Source organism: Pygoscelis adeliae, unplaced genomic scaffold (assembly GCF_000699105.1).
Source record: "Pygoscelis adeliae isolate BGI_AS28 unplaced genomic scaffold, ASM69910v1 Scaffold457, whole genome shotgun sequence".
NCBI classification, from domain to species: domain Eukaryota; kingdom Metazoa; phylum Chordata; class Aves; order Sphenisciformes; family Spheniscidae; genus Pygoscelis; species Pygoscelis adeliae.
Genome location: NW_008825153.1, coordinates 93631 through 107081, shown reverse-complemented (window position 1 = coordinate 107081; position 13451 = coordinate 93631). Strand labels below are relative to the sequence as shown.

Below are 13451 nucleotides of genomic sequence, written 5' to 3'. Positions count from 1 at the left end.
CAGGGGCAGCCGTGCTTCTGTAAATATGCGCAGGGAGCTGACAGTGTGGAGCCCATGTTCAGACATCTCAAGAACACTTATACTGGGCTGCAGCTTGTTGTAGTAATTTTGCCAGGAAAAACGCCAGTCTATGGTCAGTAAGTGCAAATCATGAGCGCGTGTGTTTCAGTTGCAATTTCATGTAATTTTTGTGAAGTATCTGAATGAGAGAAGTTTAATTCTGATTTAACTATATGAATTCCATTTAGGGAATGGGCTACAAATTAATTACTATTCTTGTGCTGCGTAATGTTTTATGTTAAGACCTTAATTCTTTTCAGCATTTTTGTCTATGCTTTTAATTTGCTTTTCCACATTCTTCCTGTTGGTTGCATTTGAGAGGCAGTTTGTGAGTGAGAAGGCTAAACCCCAGGGCTTTTGTGAAATTGATATGCAGTGGATTAAAACATACTATAATTTGCATGCTAAAAATTCCAAGTGATTGAAGAAGTAATGACCTCAAGAGCCATGTAGCTTTTAGAACATCTTTTAGAGCATCTTTGCTTACTCATGCCATCACCCTTTGGCAAAAAAAGTTGAGTGAAGGAGAAGATTTCTGCCAATGGATTTTTCCTACTCTTTCAGATTTTTAACTCTTGGGTTGCAAGGACACAGATGCATGGAAGGTGAAAACTCGGCAACTTAAACTGTTTTTTGGAAACAAATTGACGATTAGTGCATCTTACATAGCACGTATACATAGGTTTTAATATGTTTTAGATAAACCATGCATTTTGGTTTTAACTAGCTCTTCCTATAGGCAAGACTGCTTGTTTTCCTATCCTGCCTTCCTTTTTTCACTTACCTTGCCTGATTGGAGCAGTATCCACTATTTTTCTCCCTTAGCTTCATGGACTCTCTCTTCTCTAATGGCTCAGATCTACTAAGCAGCTGTAGATTTGTTTTGTCCCATCCCTCACCAATTTAATATAGCAGAAAATAATTTCCTAACTTTCTTTTCCCAAGGTTATCTCATATAAGCTAAAAAACATTAAAAAAGGAACCTTAACGAAATAGTACCTTTTTCCCCCTTGAATTCAGCCTTTCAAAGGAAGTGGTTCATCTCTTATTTGTTCAACAGAGATTCAGTGCAAAATGACATTTTCACTTTCCCTGCTTGGCATTAAAAGGGGACTCTTCCCTCTGCTTCACCACTGAGAGGATGTGGTACCACTCTCATCTGCTTTCCTTGTCATTATCTTTAATTATAGTTCTTTCTGCCCTCTCTAATCATCTCTCTCTATGTTCTCCCTGCGCTCTTCCATACTCTTGCACTTCCTATACTCAGTCTTGTCTTTTCTCCTCTTCTCACCCTGCTCCTCAAAAAGCCCCTTTCCCTCTCCTGTTGCCAAAGGGTGGTTACATCTTCTCTGAGCCTGTCTTGGAGCCTAAATTTCTTCTTTTCCTGAGTGGAAGACTATGGCTCTCTTAAAACCTTTTTGTCTCAATTTTATTGTTAACAATAGGATTCGTTTTAACCTTTTGAATAGTACAGTTCTTGAATTTCTTTTGGAGTTTTTATGGGCCATCCTTTGCTAAACTGGCCACTTCTTATGCAAGTGCTAAACTTGCAGTGCTGAACTGATAAACTGGTTGGCTGAATATTACTCAGCACATTACTATTAAGTTTGCGTTACTAGTCCAGTGTTCAATAATGAAACAAATGCTCATCGTCCTAATATTGTCCGCATTGCCTACTTCAGTAGCCAAAGGTTCTTCCATGCTGATGATAAAACGCTATAATTCTAAAATTACAATTAGTGTAACTTAAAAAAAATTCTTAGTTAAAATAAGCCACTGGTGCCCTTAGTTATATTTAGGACCCAGTTACTGCGCTGTCGGCAGGTGGAGCAGTACAGAACTGGGAGGAGATTTACTGGAGGCTGGGTTTGGGGGTTAGGTTTCTTCTTGTTTCTTTAAGCCTAATGACCACTTTGCTAAAACTCTAGGTGTAGTTAATTGTCACTGAATTAATGTCTCGTACACTGTTTGATTTGCAATATGCAAATATTTTTTGTTTTTTCTTCATTTTGCAGCGGAGGTGAAGCGTGTTGGTGACACTGTGCTGGGAATGGCTACGCAGTGCGTTCAGATGAAAAATGTGCAAAGAACAACCCCGCAAACTCTGTCTAACCTTTGCTTAAAAATAAATGTCAAATTAGGAGGCGTAAATAATATTTTACTGCCACAGGGAAGGTAAGCCATCTTTCAAAGAGGAAGAGGGTATTGTATTGTAAAGAGAACATGCATCATATTAAGATAACTGGGTGCTTTTATCTGTAGTCATAACACTATAGTTTAAGTGACTATTCAGACGAACTATCTTTTGGCTTCTAATAAATAGTCCTACAAAAGTTAGGTTACGAAGACTGGAGAGGAGTACTTGTTCCAGTTGAAATTTATAATTAAAACATTGTTATTGCAATCTGACCATTGAAGTATACAACTCTCATTTGAATGAAAAATTTATAATATTTTATTTGCCTGGAGTTTTCAGAAACAGATAGCGACCATCTTGAATAGTAGTGCCTTTTCCTTTATAGTTTAATTGTGGCCAAGATTCTTCATTTTGTTGTATGTCTTAACTTACATAGATATTTAAAAAAACAAAAATTGGGAGCAGAAAACTCTTAATTGGTTTCCAGGTCCAGTTTACCTCGTGATTTCTTATTAGTATTACATTGCTAAGTTTTAGTTATAGTGTGACTATATTCTGTGAAGTTGCTTTGATGCTATTGAATTCCATATCTGACATGTCACTGAAGTCCTGCATATGGTTGAGTGGGAGTGAAATAAACATCTTCTTATTTGTAAAAAAGGAGAGACCTTGCTGTTAAAGACCAAATTTAGTTTGTTGTATCATCTTAAAACAAATGTTCTTAAGTTGAAACTTTTCATCAGTTTCATTGAAAAATCAGTGACAAGAAATTCTAATGGAAGAATGAACAAAATACAGCTTGTTTTGTCTACCTGTGCAGGATAGAGAAAGCTAGTATAAAGATATATAAAGTTACTTTAATCAAAATGAACAACTAGGTTTCTCCCTCAGTAAAAAGGTGGCGTTTTTACAATCATTGCATTTCAAGTTGCAGAGAGAGCTCAGGGAATAACCTGCTACATCGTTTTTGGGAGCCTGTTTCAAAGTCAACATTCTGTTTTGCACAGATAAGCAAATTTTCATTTCGATGTATTTAGACTAGTCAGAAGGCAGCTGCTGAAAAATAATCCAACAACAAGTACTTAAGGAAAAAAGGAACATGTTATCAGAAGAGATACATATTTTGTGTTATCTTGTTAAATTCTGTTTATTGAACTAAATATACTCAGCCTGGGTAATGTGCTTGTTGGAGACTCCTATTAAAGCAACTAAAAATCATCATATTACAGAGCATGCATTTGAAAAAGGCCCTGTGGTGGGTTTTGTTGGTTTTTGAGTTTGGTTTTGTTTTTCAAAAAGGAGTTAAAGATACTGCTGTGGAAACAAAACAGAAACACACACACTGTATAAGTAGTTTTATGCTGGATTCATAAACATAAGGTCTCTGTTAAGTGGCATGTGTTGAGAACAATAATGTGGCCAGAAAGTTGAATTCTGCTCATTATACCAATAAACTATGCAGTCATGAAAATGGAGTTAAGTAAAGGGGAAAAAAAAAAATGGCACAACTACACACAACACCTAGGCATTCTGGAAAAGTGCAGGTTTTGGGTATTTAAAACAGAACTCTCTAATTATTATTTTCTGTTGGCTGAGGGGACGGGAATAGAACAGCTTTTTATTTGTATAATTGCGTTGTGAGTTACATTGTTATAATTACCTTCAAATTCCTTTTTAGAGAAGGTCTGAAAACAGCTGAATCTATCTACGTAACTGTTCCCCCTCACACCCACATACACATGAAAAAATTCTGGTGGCCTAAGATTTCCTGTTTAAAATTGTTTTATTAAGGAATAGAGTTGAAGCTTAAAAATTCCAATGTTGTGCTTTGGTGTTCCACTCTTGATGCAGTGGATTAATAACTTAAAGGTTTGTTTAAAACTTTGAAGCATAATTTTTAAAAAATCTACTTTTAAAATAATACCTATGATATCCACAATTTTTGTACTTCCTTATCAATGCTATTTTTTGTTCAGAAACAAAATCATAGCATCTGTATACGTGCACAGTCCTTTAATTTTCTCAGATGCTATTTGATGCTAAGGAATCAACTTCTATTCTTTTATATGGTCTAATTAATAAAGGCTGCAATTCTCCAAGTTAAAAAAAAAAATGGATTTTTTTTAACTCATTTTTTAATGAAAAGTAACAATTAGCTACACTTTAAAAATATGCCTAAGTATTTAGTACGAGAACCCTAATCAGGACTTCTAATTACTGTCACAGTACAAGTGACCAACTCTGATCAAGTGCAAATTGTTGACTAACTCACTGCAAGAATATAGAGTGCTATTTACTTGAGTTACAATGTGCTTTATTAAGCGTAAGCCTTGCTGCTTTTACAAATTTGCTTTCTCTTTATCAGACCACCAGTATTTCAACAGCCTGTCATATTCCTTGGTGCAGATGTAACTCATCCGCCAGCTGGAGATGGAAAAAAGCCTTCCATTGCTGCAGTGAGTAAATTTGTGTTATGATCTTTAACCCCTGCTCTCTCCTGCTGCTCTAATGCATTTTATTACTTTCAGTTCTTTTGTGGTCATTTCTTCTGATTGCCTAATTATAGTCTTATAAATTATTTTTCTGCAGGAATCTAATGAAACTTTGGAGAGCTTGCTCTGATACTAATTACTGAAATCTGTGTACTAGCTTGTAAAATGCCTGAGCTGCTAATGCACAGAGGAGCTTTTCTATTAGCTGATATTTATCAGCAACCTGTAATAAGCTGGTGCATGTTTAAATCTGCTTTTTCAGCAGTTAAAAATGTTAAGAATTTATCTATTACTGATAGGGAACTAGGCTGGCTCAGTTGTGTTGTCAGGAAGCTTGAATCCCCAAAAACCACAAAATGTGCAGTAATATCTTGGAAATGTATTCCTACTGTTTAATACAGGGAAAGGCCTTTGACTTGCTTTATGTCAAACACCTGTAATGGCTGCTCTGGCTCATTTAATCATTAAGATCTTTGGTGACAGTATATGTGGTATCTTAGCCTGTGGTGCTAAATAAACAAATACCTGTTTTAAAAAGTTACACACACGTGTCCAGGGAAAACTGGGTGGAGATGTGCTTAGGCATGATTTTTGACATACGGAATTTGGATTTTTTTTGTCTTTTTATTTTTAATATTTTAAGTCCCATGCCACTTTTACAATATATGAATTTTGATGTTTCATAAACAGAAAAATCCCTTCCCTTGGCGAGCGGTGTCTGTTTGGTGTGGGTATTTCTGTGGTGCCTCACCATTTCAGTTTTATGGATTCATCCACAGTGTCCCAGAAAAGCACTTGGTCTTCAGGAGTTCAAATTCCTATGCTGCAGTCCTAACTAAATCAATGGTTTCATGGTATCAGTGCTTCAAATTGTATTTGGTTTTTTAACTGTATGTGGGTGCAAATGGGAAATTAGTCTTTTAGCTTTAAAATGAGTTTTCCGTTTCAGCGGGGTATGTTACCACAGGTAGACTAACCTCAAAGCTCTCTCCAAGCACATCATGATTTTGACTACATCTTTGCTCGGTCAACTCCTTAGTTTACAAGATACTCTTAAAAAGATAGTGCAGTTAGCTTCATGAAATACCTTTATTAAAGTGCTTCTAAGTTTGGTTTGATATAAGCATTTTTTTCAACAGGTTGTAGGAAGCATGGATGCTCATCCTAATCGATACTGTGCCACTGTTCGGGTCCAGCAGCACCGCCAAGAAATCATTCAGGATTTGGCTGCCATGGTCAGGGAGTTGCTTATTCAGTTCTACAAATCAACCAGATTTAAACCAACTCGTATAATCTTCTACAGAGATGGCGTTTCTGAGGGGCAGTTTCAACAGGTTTTGTTTGTTGTTGTTTTTTTGAGATTTTGATTATGTAGTTGTCTGGTAGTAATGTAGTTTTATGTAGCTGGAGTTATGAAAAGAAGTATACCCTCAATAAATCTTCCCTCAATAAACTTGTTGGATTCTAACCAAGCAGAGCAGGGAAAGTGTTTTCATATTTTTCATGAGATTTTTTAAAAATATTTTTCCCCTTTAAAATACTTCCCTCTGCAAAATTATGAATGATAAAGTATAGGTTTAGCACTCAAGTTGTCTTCAACATCTCTGACCTATTCAAGATAGATTAGTCAAACTGTATCCCGTAGAACTTGGTCAGTAAAGAAAAACTAAGTGTAAGTTAATTTTCCTACTTTTTTCAACAGGATTAATAAATGCTGTATTTTCACACTGTCACTTTTAATTCATTCCTGATAAAATTCAACAAATACTTTCTTGTATTTATTTTGTTTTTCTAAAATATGGTAGTTGTAAGCAATATTTTTCTATATATTTTAAAGATACTTTATACATACACTTCCCTTTCCAGTATTTTTATATGTAAATTAAAAGATACAGAATTCAGTCAACTTCTCAAAATCCAAGGGGAAGGGAGTAAAGGTCACTTAGTAAACTTGAATTAATAGAATAATCTTTGTATGAACTTTTGGTATTTTTTGTTCCCATTTATCACTGCTTTTCACTGAATTTTTAATTTATAATTAACCCAAATCAGTGCTTTTTGTTTTATTGCACTTCCCCCTCTCTGTTTTTATTGATGCCTGTAGTCCTGCATGAGAGTTCACAAAGCTGGGAAGGAGCATGCAGTTGAGCAATTCTGGATTTTATCCCTTGTACTAGTCTGAAAAATAATAATTAGGCCGTTGTCTATTCAACAGCCTAATTAAATGTTCATTTGTATTTGGCAGTTAAAGAGATTTTGACATACAGCTTATTAGTCCAAGTCTCGTGCTTGGAGCTGAACAAATATGGAACCAGCTCTCGCCTGGCTCGGGAAACTGGTGATCTAATTTGTTCTCATTAGGTGAAGAATTTAAGGTTTGGTCCTGCATGCTTTCACATCTCATTACTCGGAGTGACAACGCAAGAAGGAACATGATAAATAAGAGTAATCTGTAGATAAATAAGAGTAATCTGTAAGATAGTTATTTTTCATCATACATCTTTATATTTATGATGCAGGTTCTCCATCATGAATTACTGGCTATCAGAGAAGCATGCATTAAACTAGAAAAGGATTACCAGCCTGGAATTACATTTATAGTTGTGCAGAAAAGGCATCACACCAGACTCTTCTGTACAGATAAAAACGAACGGGTATGTTCTAATTGTGACGGGCAAGTATCTAGCAGGCAGCCAAGTTACCTATTACTGCTTAAATAAGCAGTAAGAGACTTGTTTGAAGAACTGCATAATATAGTGGGTGAGATCTTTCTGCCTGGAAAGGAAAACCTTCGTTTTCTGTCCCATATAATAAACTGGCAAGAGGCTTTTATGAAACGTCAGCAGGATGTGCCTTTCAACAAGTCTGTTCATCCTTTTTTAAGTTCATCAAAGTTTTCAGGTTTCTTTTCAGTTTTTTTTTTTCCTGTCTCAAGATCCTCAAGGGTTGAGATTGATCTGAGTAGTGTAGGGTTAATAATATAGATGTCTACATCTGGAACCGTTACCTCAGGCACTCTGTTGTAAATGGAGATCTGTTTAGTATTCCCAACGCACTTTGAGGCACGTTTCATCTGATTCTAGCGCTAGTGAGTTCACCGGTTTGGTTGCCATTGACTGTAGAGTGACTCTTGGGTTGCCAGCTGGGATGTAGACACCTGCACAGTAGACACTGAAATCGTTAGGTAAGGTGAAACCTACACTTCGAGAATACTTTCTTTTCCATTAATGCTACCTTTAAGGGATCTTAGGTGTCTAATGTCTTAAACATGTGGATTTTGGTTTGGGCATATCAAGTGTCACAACACATTATTTGTATTACTGAATATCTCAAATTGTTTTATGAGTGTTTCACAGTTGTTGTTGCATCTGTGTGAAGTATACGTAGAAATAGTTGCTTCCACCTTTCTGGGTGGAGAGGAGACTCCCCAAGTCTAGGATGGAGCCATTGCTGTAAATGGAGAGTTCCTAATGGCAAAGCTCTGTTCACAGATAGGGTTTTTCATGTTCTTTTTCCTTCTGTCAGGCTTCTCTGTGTGAACATTTGAAACCCAGTAGGCTTCAAGGCAATAATTAATAACTTTTAACGCTGACATGAAGGTCATTTTTATATTGATAACATGCTACGATTACAGTTAAATTGTTTTAAAGTAAAGAGTATTTTTAAGTTCTGCTTTGATGTGAAATGTTTTTGAGGGAAGAAGAGGCCTATCTTACAACTATGGATTGTCCTCTTCCAGTTATAAACAAGAAAAGTTACAGAGGAATAAACTGTCCTGGAATGGGAAGGTGAAAAGAATTTGACAAATCAGTTGCAGGAAATTCTTTTTACATTAATCAGAAAAGCTGATCTTTGTAGGTAGCTTCTCAGAAGATTTTACAGCTCATCTTTTTTTTTTTCCTCTGTAGTAGAGACACTCCAGGTTTTCAGTTGAACAAAAAAAAATCAGTTTTGCTCATTCTTTCTTGACTTTTTGCTTTTTACAGATTTTTTTTTTTCCTTGCATTTTTTTCCTTACTATACAGCTGAAAAGAAAAAACTTTGTGTGTGCCTTACTACATTTGCATTTTCTGTTCACACAGGTTGGAAAAAGCGGAAACATTCCAGCTGGTACCACAGTGGACACAAAAATCACCCATCCATCAGAGTTTGACTTTTACCTCTGTAGTCATGCTGGTATTCAGGTACAGCATTTTGTGTGGGATGGTAACTTTCAAAGCTAACACTGGCTGTTGGTATTTCCTGTGTTCTTTACACAGGAGACAAGTGGTACAACTTCCATCTGTGTATTTTGGCTTTTCATCTGTGCCATCCATAGTGCTCTTCTGTCATTGTCGAAATCTGAAAGAAATAATGAAACTAAATAGATATGCAGCACACCCTGCGCATTTAGTTTATTGTGCTCTCTCCTGTCTGTGTGCTGCTTTGGATGGTAGCAAGGTATTTGGACTATTTTACAGAGCTGCCTCTTGCATCAAATTCTCCTGAAAATGTGCATCCAGTTCTTAGGAAACAATTAATACGTTTAGATAGCACTGTTGTAGTTTCACATTTTCTTGTGATTTCTTCTTCCCAGTCAGAAACTTTTAATCAACAACAGTACTGAAAGCCAACATCTGATATTGTCTAAAAAAGTGTATTCAATAGGGACACAAGTTAAGACTGCTGTTAGCTATTAATGTTTTGCCTAAAGCTACTTTATATGATGGCTTTTTGTCAGATCTAAGTTTCACAAGATGAAAGTGCATTTCAGGAAGATCATTTCATTTCAGTAACAGGGATGAAATTCTAGAAAATACGCAATCCTATCCAGAAATGCAAAGGGATTAGTTATATGGGGAGCAAGGAGGAAGGCTGTTTGCCTTTTTAAAGGAAAAATTTGCTGAAGTGTATAGAATTGCTCACATGTGATCTTTGAGGAAGCAGCCAGTTATACTGCAGTTCACCTGCAGAGGTGGAAATCTAAAGAAATGTTTTTGAAATGCTGACATGCTGTGTGATCTGTCTTCAGGGAACAAGCAGACCTTCTCATTACCATGTCCTCTGGGATGACAATCGTTTCTCTTCAGACGAACTGCAGATTCTTACCTACCAGCTGTGTCATACGTATGTACGCTGTACTCGTTCTGTTTCCATCCCTGCACCAGCATATTACGCGCACCTGGTTGCCTTCAGAGCCAGGTATCATCTGGTGGATAAAGAACACGATAGGTGAGTTGCGTAGTTTTGAATTATTACAGAATTTGAAAGGAAGCAGGAAGAAAGTGGGCTTGTTAATTCTGGGGTCAGTAGTATCCTCAGCAGTTTGGGGGTAAATCTGGTCTTACCACTGAATTATATTTCTGAAAAAGTAGATGTTCCTGTATGCTTCTGTGCTTCTTTTCTGTTTCAGAACTTCAGTGGTGTTTTAAGGGTAATTAACTTTTGACGGTTCTGTTCAGAAGAAATTAATGATATGAAAACATTATATGCAAGGAGAGGCAGATTAAATAGGGTTTCTCTCTCCCCCTCCTCTTTTTTTTTTTTTTTTTCCCCCCCCCCCCCTTCTCTTTCAGTGCTGAAGGAAGCCACACTTCCGGTCAGAGTAATGGCAGAGATCATCAAGCACTTGCTAAAGCAGTTCAAGTTCATCAGGACACGTTGCGCACTATGTACTTTGCTTGACATGTTTTAATGTTTAGCGACTCAGTACAATACAGAGTTGGATTCACATGAGACCAGCTGCACTTAGACCAACAGTTGCCCAAGCTACAGTGACAGCCAGCAATGAGTGATGCATCTTAATTTTTTTTTTCCCATTTGCAAGAAAGCCTTCCGTCCAGAATTTCAGACTTGATTATGAACTGCATTCTTGTACCAACCCCACTATTGTTGGAAATGTGGTTTGCCAAAAATCTCTATACCAAATCTCTGCTTGGTATAAAACAGACCCCTATTTTATAATTAAATCAAAAGCTGTGATCTCAGGGCTTAGGGAAAAAAAGAAACAAAACAAAACAACAACTCAACCCACAGAACTCCTCATTCAGTTTGCTATTCATTGAATTGCTTTTAATAATTTGGAAAGATCTAATTCATACTGAAGTTTGATGGGCTAAAATGCTGTGAATTAGCTTTTAATACAAAGGAAAGCAAAGCATTTTTTGACTATTTAAGAAGCCTTGATTATTCTAGATGCATTTACAAAATTTTTATTTTCAAAAGAAGAGAGTGACAAAATTCTGGTTTTCAACTGTCTTATAAAGATTATTCTCTGTGTGTCTAAGGGCAGATGTATTTTCTGACGCTTGTTCTTGAATGTTTTTTATTGTGCTGCATTTGAAAATGTTTTTCATAGACTAAAGAAGAATTTTAAAAAAGAATGAACTTGTACCTGAGCTTTTAATAGGTCCAGTTAGATTGGCAAAAGAAAATGTGCCATTTAAAAAAAAAAAAAAATTTGTAAAGAATTTTTTTTTTTAATCATACTGACAGCTAACTTTAGAATTTCTCATATAGGACTGTGACACTTACTTTCCAAAGTCTCTAAAGAATACGGGTCTGTGGTGATAAATACAGTACAATCCTTTTTCACTGTTGTTTGAGTTAATGTAAATTTTATATATGTTTCACAGTATTAATGTGATAGACTAGATGTTGTTATTTATTTTTATTTACTAAGGAGCGCTCATTATACTTCTGTTGACATATCAAGAATGCGTTGGATTTAGAAATTAAAACCTTATCGTGGGGACGTTACTTTTCAAATGCAAAAATATGCAATTGACTTTGTGAGAGTTCAGAGATACATACAGTGTATATTGTATAGCTTGTAATTTGTAGAAAGGCTTTTTAAGCATGCACACAACATAGCAGGTTTTACCTGTGCAGTTCAGAGACGCACACGAGGCCAACATTCTACGTTCATTCAAGCACAAAACAATTGTATTTTATTTATATGTTGAATATTGGTGAAGCAGGAGCTCTAATAGAGGAGAGTGGCTCACTGTTTGTAGTTTAGACAAAAGTCAGAGAATCTATGCAGTAAAGATAAATCTTAAGAAACTGAAGTTTACTTATGAAGGGAGGTGAAATTCTCTTCATTATGCATAAGGTCAATAGTAAATGTGAGAGTTTTGCCATTCTCTTAGAAGAAGCATTAATTAAAACTGATATTAGACAAACGCTTCCGTTAGTTTGCACACTGGGTTCATAAAAAAACCGTAATACATATGTAAACCATTGCACTAATTATGATGCCACAAGCAGGTTTAGAAGAGAATGGAAAAAGCCTAGGAAACGTGTTTATGCTGACTTGATTTTGTTTATTTTTCATAGGATAACTGAAATAACATGCTGAGAGGCAGGTTTTTAAAACGTAATTCTCTTCCACTGATTCATTTTGCTTCATCTTTTCCATTTTCTCTTAGCAGATGCTCAGTCACTGTTTTGAATACATTTACCTCTAGCCACTGAGACGGGCGAGTAGCTTTAACCAATACAGAGGTCTGTGCCATATACCGGATAGGCTATAACCAGTTGCTGTCGAATAAGCTAGAAAATGCCCAACCTTTGCTGCATAAAGAGTTTTAGGTACAGAACTTTGTGCAAGTTCAGATCTTCACCTTGTAGTAGTGTGTTGGTTGTCAGTGGTGTTCAGGTGAAATAACAATGTAAAATCTATTAATAGATTAATTGTATTATTCTAATTCGGTGATTAGGCTGCTGGGTCAGATTTTCTTCTTGGTCATAGTTATGTAAATCCAGATTTTAGATTATGCTGGTATAACAGAAAGCAAATTCCAGGTCGTATTGTCTGTCTTTCTGTGTTTCAGCCAGGTTGTACATACCTCCCCTAAAGTACTGCTAAACTGGAAAACCTTTCCACGGTGGGTGTGTTGCACTTCTCCGTGCGTTTGCTTGAGAGGTTTCAGATTTCAGTGAAGATTTTAATTTGGCAGAGTTTTATATGAGAATTATTTTTTTATATGAATTATTATTAACAAATAGGAAAAAGATCAACCATTTTAAGACGCCATTTAGTTTATTTGCTCTTCGTTATGCAGAGACCTCTTGGATGTGAAATCCATCCTCCTCTTTCCTCTTTGCGCAGATCTGGAATAAAAGACTTTATACAAGTGGTCAGACGGGGCGAGGCGGGCAGCAGCTGTCTTGACCTCAAATCTTCTGAAGCAGACTGTGGGACTTCACTGCATCCTAGCTGGGATGTATTCTTTGGGCTGGAATAGTCATTGCAGCTCTGTTTTGTGAGAAAAGGAGTATTAGGCAGGCCCTTAATCTGAGAGTAGCTGTTGTCTGTGTATCCTCTTGGAATGAAGAGAAATTTTGTGTAGCTTTCCTTCCCTGAGTATGAAGAACTTGGGATGGTTATATGCATTTCAGGCTAGGGACATTTTTATCTTTTACAGATCTTTTTAAGCCTCTAATACTGCTAATTCTTTAGGGCTTGATTTCTTCCTCCTTTCCCCTCCCCTCCCCCTCCAAGTGGTGAACTAATGAATAATTTAAAGCATTTTTCTAAAAAAAAAAAAAAAATAAAAAAAATAAAATTAAGCATATACTTTGAAAAGTACAGCGTGCTATAAGTCCAGCAGCTATCTTTCTGGGAATATTTTTAATATAAATTACATATTCAAAAATGTCTCCTGTCAAAAAAACCCCACCACGAACACCTAAAACCCTACTGTTTTGGTTTGGTTTTTTTTTCCCCCTTACCTCCCACATGTCTTGTAAGAACAGCAATATCTCAGGTAAACACAAAG

The 13451-nt window shown here is 36.2% G+C and overlaps 1 protein-coding gene across 1 annotated transcript in view; it reads left to right on the top strand.

Moving 5' to 3' along the window:
• AGO2 (argonaute RISC catalytic component 2) overlaps positions 1 to 13172 on the top strand; it is a 35543-nt gene extending 22371 nt beyond the window's left edge. The window contains exons 12-19 of the mRNA XM_009328419.1: positions 4 to 133; positions 2076 to 2235; positions 4563 to 4653; positions 5829 to 6023; positions 7209 to 7343; positions 8772 to 8873; positions 9701 to 9900; positions 10245 to 13172. Coding sequence (XP_009326694.1) covers positions 4 to 133; positions 2076 to 2235; positions 4563 to 4653; positions 5829 to 6023; positions 7209 to 7343; positions 8772 to 8873; positions 9701 to 9900; positions 10245 to 10353 — 1122 coding nt within the window. The 3' untranslated portion in view covers positions 10354 to 13172. The remainder of the gene's footprint in view (positions 1 to 3; positions 134 to 2075; positions 2236 to 4562; positions 4654 to 5828; positions 6024 to 7208; positions 7344 to 8771; positions 8874 to 9700; positions 9901 to 10244) is intronic.
• The last annotated feature ends 279 nt before the right edge of the window (positions 13173 to 13451 follow it).